The following is a 17,280-nucleotide window of genomic DNA, read 5'->3' on the forward strand; positions in this document are numbered from 1 at the left end:
CCAGATCACCCTCACAAAATCAGCAATAACTATAGAGCCTATATCACGCATATATTTTTTTCTTCAGTGGGTTGTCAAGCGCACCCCATCTGTCTGTCTGTCTTTCCCTCCCTATGTCTCTCCCTCTCCCTAACTTTCTCTTCGTTCATTGATTTATTAATTGATGAACTCATCCATTCATTCACTTCATTTATTCATTCATTCATGCATTCATTCATTCATTCATTCATTCATTTCCATTTCAGCAAGGTACAAGCTTCATCCAGGACCGTTCTTCAGCATGCCCATTTTCTATGAAAATGAACAAAGATACAATGATATGATTTGACTCTTTTTCTGAAAGTATGATGTGTCACGTTGGGTCATAAGTTTTAATTCACCAAGGCATGCATGGTCTGAGGTATACCGAATTCCGAAAGCAATGGGAGTGTTATTTATTTTAATTTTTTGCTTGTGCTCGTGCTGATTAAAAAACAACAAACAACAAACAAACAAACAAACAAAACTGTCATTTAATCTCTGTTACCGCTCACTGTGTGAGTTGCGTCAACGTTGTGATTTCTCTATTGAAAGTAGTGTCTTCGTATTTGTTGAGGGCACTGTGGCATAGTGATAAAACTCCTGCTTCCCGACCCGAGTTCGAATCCAATCAAGTGTTTACGTCCTCGTGGACAAGGTGTTCTTACTCACCATGTCCCTCTCGATCAAGTTCTGGGTACCTGGCAACGCTAAGGCAGGGCCCTCTGGTAGGGCCCTCTGGTAGAACAGTGTCAACACTGAAAAAAGCTACCCTGGATAAATACCATTATCATTTTATTTTAGTTATTTCCGCGATATCCATGCGATCTTTATGTGCTGTGGTGTGATACCGTCGTGTTTGTGTCAAATGCTGATGAGCTCTGAATGCAATTCGTCATCAGAAAATTGAACGTTCATGTTATCCGAATCACTTATTTCTATACCTGCTATGAGTGCACAGGGCAAGTAGGCCTAATAAGTGAGACACGTTTAAGAACACCTTAAATCAAAGTCTCTCCGCTGATATAGACAAGGTTTTGATTAACCTTGTGTTATTATGCTGGGTGGTACATCAGTTTTAGAAACACCGTCTTTAATTTCCTTGACCAACAGCCTCCCCACCTTCTCCTCCTCCGCCAACACAGTGATTTGTATTATTGGGGGTACAATAACTTGGAGAGAAAAAAAAAGTCATCATTAATGATGACCGTTGTATATGATGACGTTGTATGAACACTCGACGCAGTCATCCGATGTCTCCTATCACTGCCGATACTGAAAAGAAACGAGAAAAAAATAGACAACGAACTTAACAACAACAATACGAAGCGCTATTCATTATGAGAGTAATCCCTTAATGCGAAAGAATGGGATTTCTGAAAGACGCACAGCTTCAGTTCCCAGTACCTCTCTCTCCGATCCCTTGTGCCCCAATCGTCCGGTAAACTATACACAGAAACAAATAATATACAGCTTATACACCTGTTATTTTCATCGTATAGCCGGCAACTTTTCCAGCTTGTTGTACAAGGAGTTTCATGGGTAAAATGATCAATATTATGGATTTATGCAAATGAAGGGCTTGTCGTCAATGGGCATTTCAGGCCCCGCTCATCGAACCGCGAGAGCAAAGACTGCACAAAGAGCCCATGCAACTCTTGTTTCACGCTGCAGCCCCCGTTACCATTGTAAATAAAAGCCACCGAGCGACCAAAGGCGACGCTAAAAACGGAGTTCGAGAGGGCTCGCAGTGCAGCATAATGTGATTGTGTGATGCGTGAGAGATCTTCAAATCCAATAACAAGTTTTTGCAACGTTATATTATCAGGCACTTCGAATTTCATTGGACTTCATTAAGAGATGGAAGCCTGGAATAGGAATTTTATATAGATTGTGGTTCGAGGGATATTGTATTGGAATACGCCATTAGATTGGATTCGAGTGGGTAAACATTTTACAATTTGGACAAATGTATCTCAGTCCCACACCGTACACCCCGGAAGACGGCTCGACTCGCCGGACCGGTGCCGGTGGCGGAGGAGGGCGATCGAGTAAGAGATCGAGCCGGCCGACGAGATCGAGAGCGAGCTACTCTGACGATGACAGTGACGATTCTGATTGTGATTCGCAGGGCTCGAAGACGTCGCTGACGGGGAAGCAGGACCCAGGCATGGGCGTCAGGCTTGAAGATGAAATGAACAACGATCACCTTCAGAAACTACAGGAAATATTTGAGGTAAGGGTATACTTCAGTTCTTTTTAACGCTGCCATCCCATCTTACATCGCACCTGGAGTTAAAAATCGAATGATACAAATGCTATATTTTTACTACGTATGCATATGTTATTCCCGGTCCTTTTGTGTTGTTACTTTTATTCATTATTGCAGAATACTTTGAGTATTAATAGATTTCAATTTCTTTTCGTTGATATTATATTTTGTGAGAATACAGAAGTTTCTAAAATCAATACTAAAATGCCGTGATTGCAGTCTAACACAAATTCGGTGATGAACGTCATGTTGTCATCTGAGACAATATCATACGAAAAGTTAAACCGCGTAAAAACGCTTATTAAAAAAAAATAACTACAAGACAGATGGTGAAATTGATATCGCTCTCTTTGACTGACTGAAAGTTTCTAAGCTTTCGTCCGCAACCCCTCACAACCTTTTATTTTATTCTTTTTTTAAACAATCAGACAATTTCTGGTCCTATGGAATGGTAATGAAGAACTTATCACACACCTAAATTGTCGAGGCATGCTCGAATACATAAACAACGCGTCTATAAGAAATGAAATAATCACCCCATGGCTATCATGCGAGGCCATTCGACTTCCTCTTGTTCTCCCCCCCCCCCCCCCCCCCTTTTCGAAAAACTAACAAGCCTGGGTCCGAGTAAAGAAAACATGCATCAAACGTACAAGCGTATTTCCTTAATTATGTTGGGGGTTTCTTGTATATGAATTGGCAATCAGAAATGGTTTCTGATCGCATCGTCTTTATGATATAGCATCGATGTGCCCAGCAGTGAGTAGTTTGTTTTTAAAACAGCGCTGGGCTTTCTTCCCATTAACCCTTCAATCAGAACGGCGATGACTGATTGTGAAAAATCACCGCAAGTGAAGCGTGAAATTATTTCTGAAGTAAGCGTGTCATATTTCAAGCAAAATTTGAGGAAGTTACATGATCGTAATGGTAGAGTATCAACTCTGACATTTGCATCACAAAAACACTGTACGAGGCACACGAGATCGCCATATAGGCATGAACAGACTGCCTGCCTTCTAATTGTATTCTGTATACCGTTAACTCTACAAGGACCTCTCAAAGGAGGTTTGAATCCTTCTTTTTGCTGGCTTGAAAAGAAAAGACTGGATTTAGCTGCTTAGCGAGGAATGACAGCACGTTTATCCTTTAAGCGCATTCTTCAGAGCACCTAATGTCATCTGAAGAAATCACCTTGGTATGAAGAGAAGACGCAGTCTTTTGTAACACGATGGGAGATTATTCGCTTATTCCTCAAACAAATCGTAAACACGGTGGAAAATGTCTGGATAAGTGGCGGCGTAAGCCAAACTTGAGTCCTCTACAGTGGCGTATCTAGGGGGGGGGGGGGGGCAAGGGGGGCACGTGCCCCGGGCGCCACTCCTTGGGGGCGCCGAAAACGGAAAAACGAAAAAAAAAAAAAACGAAGAAGAAAAAGAAAAAAAATAGAAGAAGAAGAAGAAGAAGAAGAAACCTCGCCCAGACCGGGGGGGGGGGGGGGAGGAGAAAACTAAATAAAACAAGATAAAAACAAAAAAATGACAATGTTTATTGTGTTCACACAAGAATTCCATGTTATGTAAGCTGAAATTTTGGCTCTCCCCCTGCGCTCGCTAACTGCTCGCAAAAAATTTATATATACAAAAACGAAGATAAGAACAAAACGTGATCGATGATGGCGCGGAAATATACAAATTTCGGCTCACTCGTGCGTACTAATTTAGAGTAATTTTTCAAGTCCTCAGTTTGTTGGTATAAATCGTTATCTATAAGGCCGTCACTATACCTTGATTAGAATTGTAAGATTTAATAGGCAAAAAATGACAAGAATTCCATGTTTTGTAAGCTGAAACAAAAAATTTCGGCTCGCTCACTGCGCTCGCTCGCCAAAATTTATCAACATGCTCGCCTCAGTTTGTTGGTATAAATCGTTATCTATAAGGCCGTCATTATATGTTGATTAGAACTGTAAGATTTAATAGGCAAAAAATGACAAGAATTCCATGTTTTGTAAGCTGAAATACAAAAATTTTCGGCTCGCTCGCTGCGCTCGCTCTCGCCAAAATTTATCAATATGCTCGCCTCAGTTTGTTGGTATAAATCGTTATCTATAAGGCCGTCACTATATCTTGATTAGAACTGTAAGATTTAATAGGCAAAAAGTTACAAGAATTCCATGCTTTGTAAGCTGAGATACAACAATTTTCGGCTCGCTCGCTGCGCTCGCTCGCCAAAACTTATCAAAAAAAGAAGAAGATAAGAACAAAACGTGATGATGACGCGGAAATATACAAAAATTTTCGGCTCGCTCGCTGCGCTCGCTCGTCAAACTTTATCTAAATTTATTACATTTAAATCACCCTCAAAAGACCCCTTTTAAGTGCTTGACAAAGCATATCATGTGGACTTTTTTTTAAAGTCCCTACCGGGATGGGGTTGGGGTTGAACACTTTTTCAGAAATTAGGGGCGCAATTTTCGCGCTTGCCCCGGGCGCCGTTTTCCCTAGATACGCCACTGGTCCTCTAAGTCCTTAATAATAATTGTAAGGTTCCAGGTTTGCGTGAGTGTCTACGAAACGCCAGAATGAACCTGCAAAAAGGTCGCGGCTGCGGTAGAATTTGACGGCTTTTGGCCAAATTTGCATACACAGCCTTGCTTCATTCTCTGATGCGAATCCCACATAAAAAGAAAAATCTGATGTAGTGCCATGAACTTAAGTGTAGTGACGCTATAAAATCAAATGTTAAATAGTAAATTTTATCATCTTTTGCAAAGAAAAGTAGTCGTTGTTCTGTTGACTCGCGGAGCGTTGATTGTTGCCGTAGTTATACTTTGAGAACACTAACATTATACGATGATTTAAAGGCATTATGGAGTTGCAGATGTACATAATCTAATCTGACGATTGATATGATTGTCGAAACTAAAACTGTTAGAGCTTAAACCATACAAGTCGTGTTAGCTCCTTTTCACTATCTCCCCCCCCCGTCTGTCTGTCTGTCTCTCTGTCTCTCTCTCTGTCTCTCTCTCTCTCTTCGTCATCTTCAGCATGGAAACTCAGTTAACAAGTTATGTGACAGAATATAACGTCACACGTGACAAAGAAAGATAAAAAATAAAGGGGCCGATCCGAACTTTGTTAGTACCATAATTAACAGTGAAATATGATATCTTTTCATAAGTGCAAAATCCGAACCCCTTCAAAAAAAAAAAATGTGTATATCTGTATTGGTATATTCATATTTACTTATTGATTTACTTCATGCTTTGCAAAATTCCATTTCTTTTATTTCTGTTGTAATCTTCTTCTTTAACACGTGCCCTAAACGATTGTCACAAGTGTCAAATGAAATTCGATCAAGATTTTTCACTGTAAAATCGAATGTTTATTTTTTCTCGCACTTGTGAATACGCCTTTCACTAATCATGCTGCGGGCTATACGGTGTCAGTACAATGTATTGATCGACAACATAAAGACTACGAGAAACAAGCTATATAAAGACAAAATGTATATACAGTGCACTGGAGATCAGCTCTCGCAAAGAATGGTATTCATGTCGCGTGATCCGTTACTTTTTTTTTCACGCTTGTCGTAATCGTACAGGAAGCGGATGAGGATGGCGGTGGAGGCCTGGACATCGATGAGTTCAGAGGAGCGATGCGGAAGATCATGGGCGAAGGCATGGTAAGAGTTCTAGCCAGATAAAAGGGGCTTCTGGCTTCTTCCAAAATCATGGTGACTTGATATCATTCATGCCTCAGCATGCGCCAAGTACAACGACAAATCATTTACATATCTGGAAAGGGAGTTGGCCGACTTTTAAAGGGATGGTATAGTTTTGGTTGAGATGGAGATGCAGGTTTTCCCTTTTTGCGAGATAACTAGGAACCTCTTTTATAAAATATTAAACAGCATGCAATTCTAATAGGAATTCAAAGTTTATTCGATGAAAATCGGTTTTGAAATGGCTGAGATATCCGAAAACAAAGAAAAACAAAGCGCAAATAAAAGGTGCGTCCCACCTTTTATTAGGACCACTTTGTTTTAAGATATCTTAACCATTTCAAAACCACTTTTCATCAAACAAACTTTGAATTTCTCTTAGAATTGTATGCTCTTTGATATTTCATATAAGTGAATTACAATCATCTTGCAAAAAGTTAAAACCTGAATCCCCATCTCAACCAGAACTATACCATCCCTTTAATAGATTCTATTTTTGGACATTTTCCCACTGAGGACCTTGTCATGAACTATCCACTTCACGTGTCCAGTCTTGATATACGTCAATCCAGTTCTGATACGCGAAACAGTAATCGCTCTCTCGGTGCAATCTTCAGACAAGCTCCTTGGTTGGAAATTACATGCATTCAACTTCAATGTATAAGTGATTAGTAATGCGATTAGTCTGTCACTGTGGATACCGGATAGTACTAGTATATTGTTCAGTTCAGCAGAGTATCAAAAGTAAGAAAGACATTTGAGAGATCTCACTTGAGCTAGGGCTACACTGAAATGATTATAGGTAAATGTAACATAATAATTATGTATGCTTACATTCTGTGTACATTGATTTGATAAAGTCATACGTTATTTCCCCCAAAGAAGTACAGCTGTATATGATAATGACTCATTAGAAGAAACAGGTTAATGAGACATAAACTTAAAATACTTCTAACTTGGTGTCTACAGTGTAATGAAAATAAACTAGTTTTACTTCAGCCTTGAATATTTCTCGATCCCTGCAAGAAATAATCAAAAATTTGTCTGTAAAGTGCCGTTTCCAACTAAACAGGTGAAGTTTCAAATTTCAAGCTGTATTTCAAGATGTTCGAAAAACATGATATCAGTACGTTCACTTACCTATGATTCTATTCAAACACTCCGATAGTATGAAAAATGATGTTCTCTTTTCCGTCAAATAACTTCTGATGAGTATCATTTTTCACGTTGCATGCTCCGCTTTTGACACAGGATGAAGTAAGTAACTCGACTGTCAGAAACGAAAACCATTCGCACCTCGAGATATCCTATCCCTAACACGGATACACACTCAGTCACATGTGCATGCGTATATTTAACTCGGTTGCACAATTAATAGCTGTAGAAAGAAAGTGATTCACCTCTAACATGTATAATGTATTCTTGTGCTCTTGGTATATTCCCCCACCGTATGTATAGCGTGTCTATCATTCCCACTCTCACCCATCAGGCTTACATCATTAATTATCATCTTTCTCGTTGTAAACATCTTTATTATTACCATATAAATCGTTATAAGTATTGATGTTATCAATAATATCAATAATAATAATCATGATAACAATTTAAATTTTAATAGTAAAATGATAATTACATCGTTATTATTATCATCGTCATCATCATTACTTTCAGCGTATTTTATAACATAATCCTCAGCTGTCTTTGCAGTCTTTAACAACAGTCTTTGCAACAACTGCATGTACTAAATCGTGTCATTGCACCTGACTCTCTACTTTTGTTGCTTTTTTAACGCACCAAGCCTGATATCGATAATATTTCGGTATAGCATTTTGCCTTTGTCACATCACAAAATCATATCCTGGGAGTAAACCCCGCAATCTGATTGTTGGCAATGAAATTGTGATCCGAAATCATTATCAAAGCAAAATGTTAAGTTTCTTTCTCAACACATAAATAGATACACACATAAGATAGGTATAGATAACCTGCATGACGATAATCCTTTCCCATCACCGGTTTTGTATTCTAGTGGATAGAGATGATTATCATTCCATTTTTTTCAGCATTTTTTCCTCGTGTATATCTTTGTGCGATCACCAATGTCATTTGCAGAACGTCAAGCTCACAGTCCATCCAGAATTCATCAGAATAACCCACACTGTAGCAACGTCAATACTGCACAGACGATCTTATCGTGAACGCTGAACCAAATTTAACAATTAAATCAATGATCAACTGCTATGTGAAAACAGTACGTACACGTACATCCCAACAATTTTCGCGACGTGCATAGAAGCTGTAGGTTTTATCTGTTTGCATTGTGTTTATGTACGCCTGTCACGTACTTGAGATTTTTAGGCGTGCTTCTCTGGGAAAAAAAAAAAAAACCCTCTACACAGCTACTTGCCAGAACATAATTAACCTTTTCTTTTTCTTTTTTTTAATTCGTAATAGAGGAACTTTATTCACACACTATTTCAGGGCATTCGACTCATGGGTGGTCATACGTGTATAACATCTCTCATGTCATACACGATCTCATGAGACACTGTCTGAAATATATTTTATCTATACTGTTGCCGCTAAACCCGTGTTCAAGACAACTTAACGCCCTTCTCATTCTCAGGCGACGTGTTGTAGATTATACGTTCTGTTTTAATCTCTTTTTGCACATTCACCTGTGACGTGTCATCAACTTTTTAAATCAATATGGCTCTAAATGTTGTGGAACGCATTAATATGACCGCTGAGCACGCTTATTAATAACATATTCTTCATTTCATCAATTCAGTGTGCGATGCAAACTCCATAGCTACAGTCACGACAATTGCAGCTGTTTGAGAAATGTCCTTACTGTCACTTTCATCCCTTTCAACTTTTTTTTATCCCATTCAGTCCCTAACCAACCCTGTCTCTCGATTTGTGTTTTCTATCATAGTATTTATGTTCAGTCACTCAGAAACAACATAAAACCCATCAAAAAATATCAAAAAATATTGTCAATTAATGGCTTCTGATAAACGCTTAACCATGGCAGACAGGTTATACCGACTGTCGATGTTTCAAATATTTTGGTGCAGTTTATCGATTTCGTCCTTTAATCTCGAATGAAGATATAGGACCGTAAAACAAACAAGAAATCGATTTGCTATTCAGTCAGCGAACAACAAGGCCGAGCTTGTCCCAGCCTGGTCCGGACTACGGTAACCGTAAAATATACGCACCGACAGACCAGCGAACAAAGAAGCATCTTAACACAGTTTTCTCTAATTTCCTCCTGTTTTTAAATAACAGTCAAATTCAGTTGATTAATGTTGTCCGTACCTGTAGCATTACTGAAGTTTAGAGTTTGATATTGTGTATCTCAGCCTGTTCTTATTCTGTCATGGTTAGTATACCACAATTGTAGAAGATTGTTTTCCTTTTTTCTGCATGCTCTGTGTGGCATATAATATGATATGATATATGCATGATGACACTTTTCGTTACTTTTCATTCTCCTGCAAACTACATTTTCGACAAAAACATCCCATATTTCCCTTTGAGCAAGTCATATGCTACTCAAGATGTTATTGAAAAATGTAATTGTTCTGGATAGTCCTTTCATGTAATCAAAATCTGAACCAAAAAACAATCAAAAAAAAAAAAAAACCTGATTACAAGCCCTGCTGAAGCATGACTATGAAAGAGCCACTTTGCCGAGATCCAACTGGAAGAAGTCCTATACAGCGTAAAACAAAGCGTTATGAGATATCGGACCACGGCCATTTTTAGTCCCCACAGACTGGTCATCGTTCTAACGTTCATGTAACATCTACGTCTCATATATATATATATATATTTTTTTTTTTTTCAAGAAAAGCAATGCATAAGAATAATCCGCTCTGACATGGCAATATGTTTTGTTAAACGTCATGTGGGAATACAAATAGTGCATGGAACCTATGAACGCAAGACGTTGCATCAACGTTTTTTCTTCTCCGCATTCCCAAATTTCCGCTGGTCTCGTGGAATCCATTCATAGCACAAACTGTTTTTTGTTGGTTTTTTTTTTTTTTGGTCTTCAACCAAAGAAACAATAAATTGAGAGGTCATGTTTAGCGTAGAAATGATTCCTTTGAATGCATGAAATAACATGACAGTCGATGCTTGTTCCGTGATCGCAGGTTGACGACAAGGAGCTCGCCATCGTTTTCATGAAGGTCGACGCCAATTGCGATGGAACCGTAGACTGGGTAAGTTCGAACTTTGTGTTGCAGGCGCTGTCACTTTTCTGTATGATGCCAGTTTGTATAGGCGACACATGAAGAGTGATTGACACCACATTCTCCTATACTCTCAACCCCGGCATAAAACCGACAAAACACGTACACTTTCACAAGCACACCAAAAACCAGCACACATACACACAAAAAAACAAAACAACAACAATAAAGATTTGTAGGAACTTGTAAGACTTTACACTATGTAAATGAGCACAAATTCGTTATCACGCATAGTGCTACTTCGAAACCCATTATAGAAAGACACATTCTGACTCAAATTTATGTTTTATACTTCTTTGATATATCATGTTGCTGTTTCACTTCCTGCATGTACATGCCCTAATGAATGAGTTAATCATTTTTCCTTAATACTTGAGGCCGCAAAGAATAAAAACAGAAGAACCACACACACACACACACACACACACACACACACACACACACACACACACACACACAAAAGAGCACCATCTTCGTATTCACTTTTAAATGGTAGTTTCAGGTCATGGGTTACAATGTCCAGAGAATAATTACAAGTGTATAATCTGTACACTGTACAGTTCGGTAGTTTCTCATCTTGTGTGTCAAACGAAAGCTTTGGACGAAATCGAATGCTTGGACGCAAATTCGCCACACAACTCACAAAGCTATATTAGAAATGATGAACCAATGTTGCTAACCTGTGCTGTAATAAAAAATATATACACAAGTGTAACTCGCAGATTAGACGGAAGGTTTACGTTCTATTCGTCTTCTGGTAATCTTTTATTACGTGATGGTTATAATAAATTCGCTGGCACGACAAATACACATTGTGCTATAGTTTAAGTTGACTTCTTTATTGAATAGATTAATTTCTTCACTTTAATGCATTTAGATAAAATAAAAACGCTATGATGGGGTAATATTGTGGGGCCATTGCACACTCGACATGTAATTCTTGTAGATGCAATGTGGACATTTCATAGGATCATAATCATTGGGTCATATTTTGGGATGTGCTCGATAATTATAATGTAGGCCTAAAAATAACGTGACCAAATTGTCTTTGTTTCTCCACAGGACGAGTATTTGTCTTACATGCTGCTGGAATACCAGGAGCGCGATCACATGAGCAACCTTTTCAAGGACGTAAGTTAACCCTCTTGGTTTTTCGTGATTTTCAGCAGTTTTATATACTGTTTACTTTTAAACAAACATTCCGGAGGATGCGCGTTGTATGAACGAAAGTATCATTAGGTTATCAAACCCAGATGTGAAACTCCATGGTGTTATTCTGTCTTTTTATTACCTGTAAGAAGCGCCTGTATCATAAACTTTGCTTCACCTGCCCGCCACGAGTGTAGTTGCAAAACTACAATGTCGTTTATGGTCACCCGATAGATGGTTTGCATGGGACCGATGAATAAGAAATAAATCGGCATCCAGCACGAGTATAGGTGATTATGATAGAGACAGAGAGGGAGAACGGTAAACATTCAATAGACATTTATTCTTCATTCGCTTCCAATTGAGAGAGGTGATAAACTCTAAACTTGGAGGAGAAGTCAATCCAATGTGCTGGTATCTACGGCTTGAAATAATATCATATGGCTCTAATCAATGTGTGCACTATACTATTGCCGGTTATGTTTCTCTTGAAAGTTCTAACAGATTTTGTATGACTTGGCTGTCAATTAGTTCCGTATCCGTGAAATTCTGTTCTGTGGGATTTTTTTTTTCTTCTGGAATCGGATCGATGAACCACCGGTATAAACTATATAATGCTTTTAATGCAATCAAACTGACATACGTTTTTGTACTCTTGGACGGTATTTGGGGCTTACTCTGGGGTATATATTGCCACATGTTCTGTAACAGTAATGTGAAAAATGGATTGTGGGAATGGTGATCGGCTTCTGGTTTGACGATGGCAAACTATGGTAAAAAGCTGCGGGTATATTAAAACGATAAACGTGTGTGTCTGTGTCTTCTCCCTCTCATTTACAATGCTACCTGTAAACAGAGAGTAAGTATTCTTCGAGATAAAAATGCTAACCCGGCTTGTCGTGAACACATCACTAACAAATCAATTTTACGTTCTTTCTCACTTACCATGGCGTGAACCATATAATAACCTACAGTATACGACAGTACGATGTATAGTTTCAAATTGAGAGATTTTCCGAAACCCTTAAGAAGAAGGGTGACACGTCGAAATTTGGTGCAGTTTTAACGATTAAATGTTGTTGGACGCTAATAATGCATTACAGTCCATTCTTTTCATCTTTTATGCGAATATATATGCTGTGTGTGTGTGTGTGTGTGTGTGTGCGTGTTTGCGTGTTGTGTGTGGATGTACATGCATCAAATGATATTCTTTAATAATTGTTTTAATGTGTTAAATTTGAACGGCCACACCTCAAGGGGCTTAAAGCAGCTATCAGCTTGAAGGAGTTAGTACCTAAAATGATCGTGTCTTTTCGACTATTCAGTAGAATGATAGATGAAAATGTTATTCCACTGACCATTGACCGCGGGGACTCTTATAGAAAGGACTTTCCGAAGATTGTGTTTGTTTGTTTGTTTGTTTCGGAGGGGATGCCCCTTGACACTACACACACAGGAACAATTAGACAAACCACATCACCCCACCCCCGACCCCCATAATAAAAAAGAAGGTTCCGCGGTCTCTGCTTACAAAACGTTCTCAACTTCTTCATTTGTCATTTGAGTGATTATCTGACTTTGCAGTGTCTCAGTGTGAATAATATTCAACTATTGCACACTCTGCTATTTTTTCTTTATTTTTTATTCTTTTTATACTTATGAGTACGTTAGCCGAAGTTTTGAGAATGCTTGGAATCAATATTGGGATTTTAGTACTTCAGTATAATATCACCCGGGGCTCGAACGGTAAGTGCTTATTGTCGAAGCTCAACAGAACTTGAGACGAAATTCTCCAGCGTACTGGTGGAGAGCTAAAATCTATCGTAAATGGTGTGAGCTTTGAGATTTTGGGTGATATGTCTTGCAGGATTGGTTTGAACCGCTGCAGCCGCCCTATTTTAGATTCAGGGAGTCCATGATATACAACAACTCATCACAATAATCGAATTTGTAGATGACACTTGCGTAAATGCTTCTTCTTCCAACGCTGTTCTCATTAACCCATTTTAGGATTCGTCGGAGATTATAATCTCATATCATTACATGATAATAACAGAGTGCTGATTTACCTAGCATATTTACATTTGTGATGTCTGCATCCATATTCAACATCGTGTCACGATATACTCCTATACATCTGGAATTGGCCGAATGTTTAATGCCTAATTAAATTCCCAGTTTCAACCACCATCAGAACGGAGATTACATGCTTTCTCATATAGGTGTGCCATGCATATCGTAAAATATTTCCATCTTGACATATTTGAATAATCACCGACATTTAATGAGATACAAAAAGTTATGGACGTATAGTGTAAGATGGGAGATAGCATAAACTTATAACCACTGTATCTGAATTTGGATACGTGAATCAACCTCACAACCGTAGTGTGCCTAGAAGTTGGGTTTTAAACTGCTAATAACCTTTTGTCTAAACAAACGTATTCATTACTTGCTACCAAAGTCTGCCTGTAGCATCCTTCTGAACCTAATTTAAGTCCATCATTATTGTATTAGGCACTTGTATCACTTGGCTTGCCGTAATGTGGTGTACTATAGTATTTGATATTTGTGCATTCATGGTTCTTTCCTTCTTTTTTTCAATACGCAGATTCCATTTCCAAAACCGTTGAGACAAATTCCAAGGTGAGTCAACTGCTACTGAGCCGTGCAGTGATTTACACTGACACATTATCTTTTCCATATGCTGTCTGTGCATGTTCTCTTAATCCCCCCCCCCCCCCCAGGAGGTGGGGGGATGGACAATTAGGCCTATACCCCAGGTAAATACAGGTTAGTAATAGGGTTAAAGTAAAGATTAGGGTATGGGTTAGGGTCAGGATTAGGTAGTGAGACATGCCAGAACGGTTGATCCAAGGTAGATATAAACACACACATAGTGATTACATGTATACGTAGTGTCCTACATTATTTCTTGAAAGTTTGTGAACATGCATTTTTTCTTATACTTTCTTATTCTTGGGTGCATGTGCGTGTGTGTGTGTGTGTGTGTGTGTGTGTGTGTGTGTGTGTGTGTGCATGTGTGTGTGTGTGCGCGCGCGTAATTTTCTTGTATCAAATTTATTCACACTGTTCTTTTGTGTATCAGGGCATCTCAACACAAGTTACTCGTTATTATGTAACTTCCTGGGACACGATCACTGTTTGTTTCAAGCGGTCATGCATCATATAAATCTACTGCCGTATTTTGATTAATCTGACTGGAATAAATGTATCCTGAATGGAAAAGTTGTTACTCACGGGAAGCTTACTGAAAATTAGCAGCCATGTCTAAATTGTCCTTGTAGATATATATATGAGAAATAAAGGAAAAAGTGTAGGACAAAGAATCTATGCATTCACAGGTTTGCAGCTCACGTTAAAAGGGCTTGACCATGTTGACGGGTTATACAGTAACTCATAACATGGCTACACTTCACCGACAAAATCCGTTGGTAACGGTTTGGTTAGTTTACCCACATGAAAGTGTGATTAGCTCTCCTGTCATGCTACTGGTATTCCTTTCCAGGCATACTCACATCATATTCCTGTCTAGCAATCTTGCGGGACTCCATTTGTCTCTATGACTCTGAGTGCGTATGGAAAGGATCAAGAGCATGATAGGGGAGCCATTTATGGTCAGGCTGCAGGATGACTGTCATCCCTGATTGAGCGACAACATCCTCGCCTGGCCTTCGTTCACCTGTCCTTAAAATCCCTAGATGCCCATTACGCATCTCAAGGGATATGGAGACGGTACATTTTCCTCTACTGCTTCTCGCCTATGGAGCTCCCTCCTATTTTTATGCCTCCGCCACGAAGTGGTGCCGGAGGCATTATGTTTTCGGGTTGTCCGTCCGTCCGTCCGTACGTCCGTACGTCTGTACGTCCGTACGTCCGTACGTCCGTCCGCTTTTGTTTACGCGATAACTTGAGTAATATTGACTTGAATTCTACCAAACTTGGTCCAAGTATAAAGTATGATGGGGCAATTAGTTGATTAGATTTTGGGTGAAATCCGCCAAAGGTCAAAGGTCAAAGGTCAAGGTCAAATCATGAAATTGTATCTGTTTACGCGATAACTCAAGACTGGATCGAGCAAATTTCACCAAACTTTGTCAGAGGATGATGTATGATGGGACAATTACTTGATTAGTTTTTTAGTGAAATCGGACTGAGGTCAAAGGTCAAAGATCAAGGTCAAATCCTGAAATTTATCTGTTTACGTGATAACTCAAAACTGGATGAAGCAGCTTTCACCAAACTTGGTCCAAGGATGATGTATGATGGGACAATTAGTTGAGTAGATTTTAGTGACATTGGCAAGAGGTCAAAGGTCAAAAGGTCAAGGTCAAATGCTAAAAATGTTGCTATTTCCCCAATATCTATGCAATGCCCTAAGGTATTTTCTTGAAACTTGGTGCAGACATGTACTACTGCATATAGATTCTCCAGAGAGAGTTTCATGTCATAAGGTCAAAGGTCAAAAGGTCAAAGGTTAGGTGAAAATGTTGTAATATCACTTTTCTCACAAATGGTTCAATGTATCTTCATAGAACTTGGTACATACACATGTACTGACTGGCAGAGATTATATAGGGAATTTAGGGGTCGTAGGTCAATAGTCATGGGGTCAAAGGTCAAGGTCAACTCCTCAATATTTTACTGTTTCCCTCATACACTAATATATGAAATGCTTGCATTATTAGTTTTCAAACTTAATATATACATGCATTACCTAATGGAGATTCTCCAGGAAATTTCCAGCCAGAATGTCAAAGGTCAGAGGTTAAGGGTCAAAGGCCAGGTTTCCATGCGTCCCCCCCCCCAAACAAAAAAAAAAATCTATTTTGTACTGTTATTAACTCTTTCTTCATACCTTGGAAATTACTCAATGCATAAACTTAAGGGTCTGTCAGAATTCAAGTAAAAATTCTCAATTCCCCAAATATGTGCACCTGCACTTTTCGACAATTATAGCAAACCCAATTCAAGGAAAGTGAATATTCAAGTCATTTCTGACAAACCTGTCATATCAATATTTTGCCAGTTATGTGAAACTGTCATGGATCACACATGTGAAGACATTGTACTATACGCCTATTGGGAGAATCATGCATTATGGCGGAGGCATCAGTCGCCATAGCGACATTTCTAGTTTTTTCTACATGAAATTGAAAATTTGGAGCACTTCAAAGCTTCAATCAAGACTCACATTTTCTCTCTCTTGGAGGAGTCTGTACCTTTGAATGTCTTTTTAAAACAGAAATATAGCGCCAAACGAATGCTGTCAAGAATCATCATCATTATCATCATCATCACCATCTATGTAACCTTTCTCTGCTTTCTTTTTCCCCACCGTGCATAGTAACCATCGTGACATGCTCGCCAAAGTAGCCTTCTATCAGACGATCAACTTGCGTCACGGTAATATTGCTGACGAGGGGGAACATGGCGGCAGACATATCTCGGTCAGCAAGGAGGGCGTCATCAATTTTTGGAACATGGAGATGAACCTTATGAAGTCTGTTGTTGTGAGTTCTTTGCCTTGCGCTTTCATGCAGTATCCCCATTACTTTACCAACTGACCAGTCGTGACACATGTCTTTATAATCCATGATCTCCTAGCTTTTCTTCGCTATAGTTTTCTTCTATTCTTTTTGATGATCATTCTTCTTTTCCTCGTATCCATCAATATTATCATTGTTAGTAGTAGCAGTATCATATTTTCTGTTACCATTATCATCATTACATATGGTGTACTTGCCAACTGTCCCTATTTAACTGGGACATTTCCTACTTTGGGCATCTGGAAGTGCCATCTTTTGATCCTTTTTTATGTTGCCCCTATCT

General features: G+C 39.0%; 1 protein-coding gene across 1 annotated transcript in view; it reads left to right on the plus strand.

Moving 5' to 3' along the window:
• The first annotated feature begins 1,987 nt into the window (after nucleotides 1-1,987).
• The window catches only part of LOC139717801 (WD repeat-containing protein on Y chromosome-like), a 28,508-nt gene continuing 13,215 nt past the window's right edge, over nucleotides 1,988-17,280 (plus strand). The window contains exons 1-7 of the mRNA XM_071629301.1: nucleotides 1,988-2,254; nucleotides 5,894-5,980; nucleotides 10,180-10,248; nucleotides 11,341-11,409; nucleotides 12,284-12,286; nucleotides 14,039-14,073; nucleotides 16,796-16,961. Coding sequence (XP_071485402.1) covers nucleotides 1,988-2,254; nucleotides 5,894-5,980; nucleotides 10,180-10,248; nucleotides 11,341-11,409; nucleotides 12,284-12,286; nucleotides 14,039-14,073; nucleotides 16,796-16,961 — 696 coding nt within the window. The remainder of the gene's footprint in view (nucleotides 2,255-5,893; nucleotides 5,981-10,179; nucleotides 10,249-11,340; nucleotides 11,410-12,283; nucleotides 12,287-14,038; nucleotides 14,074-16,795; nucleotides 16,962-17,280) is intronic.

Source organism: Diadema antillarum, unplaced genomic scaffold (assembly GCF_040938485.1).
Source record: "Diadema antillarum isolate AM-2024a unplaced genomic scaffold, OU_Dant_1.0 scf00000082, whole genome shotgun sequence".
NCBI lineage: Eukaryota > Metazoa > Echinodermata > Echinoidea > Diadematoida > Diadematidae > Diadema > Diadema antillarum.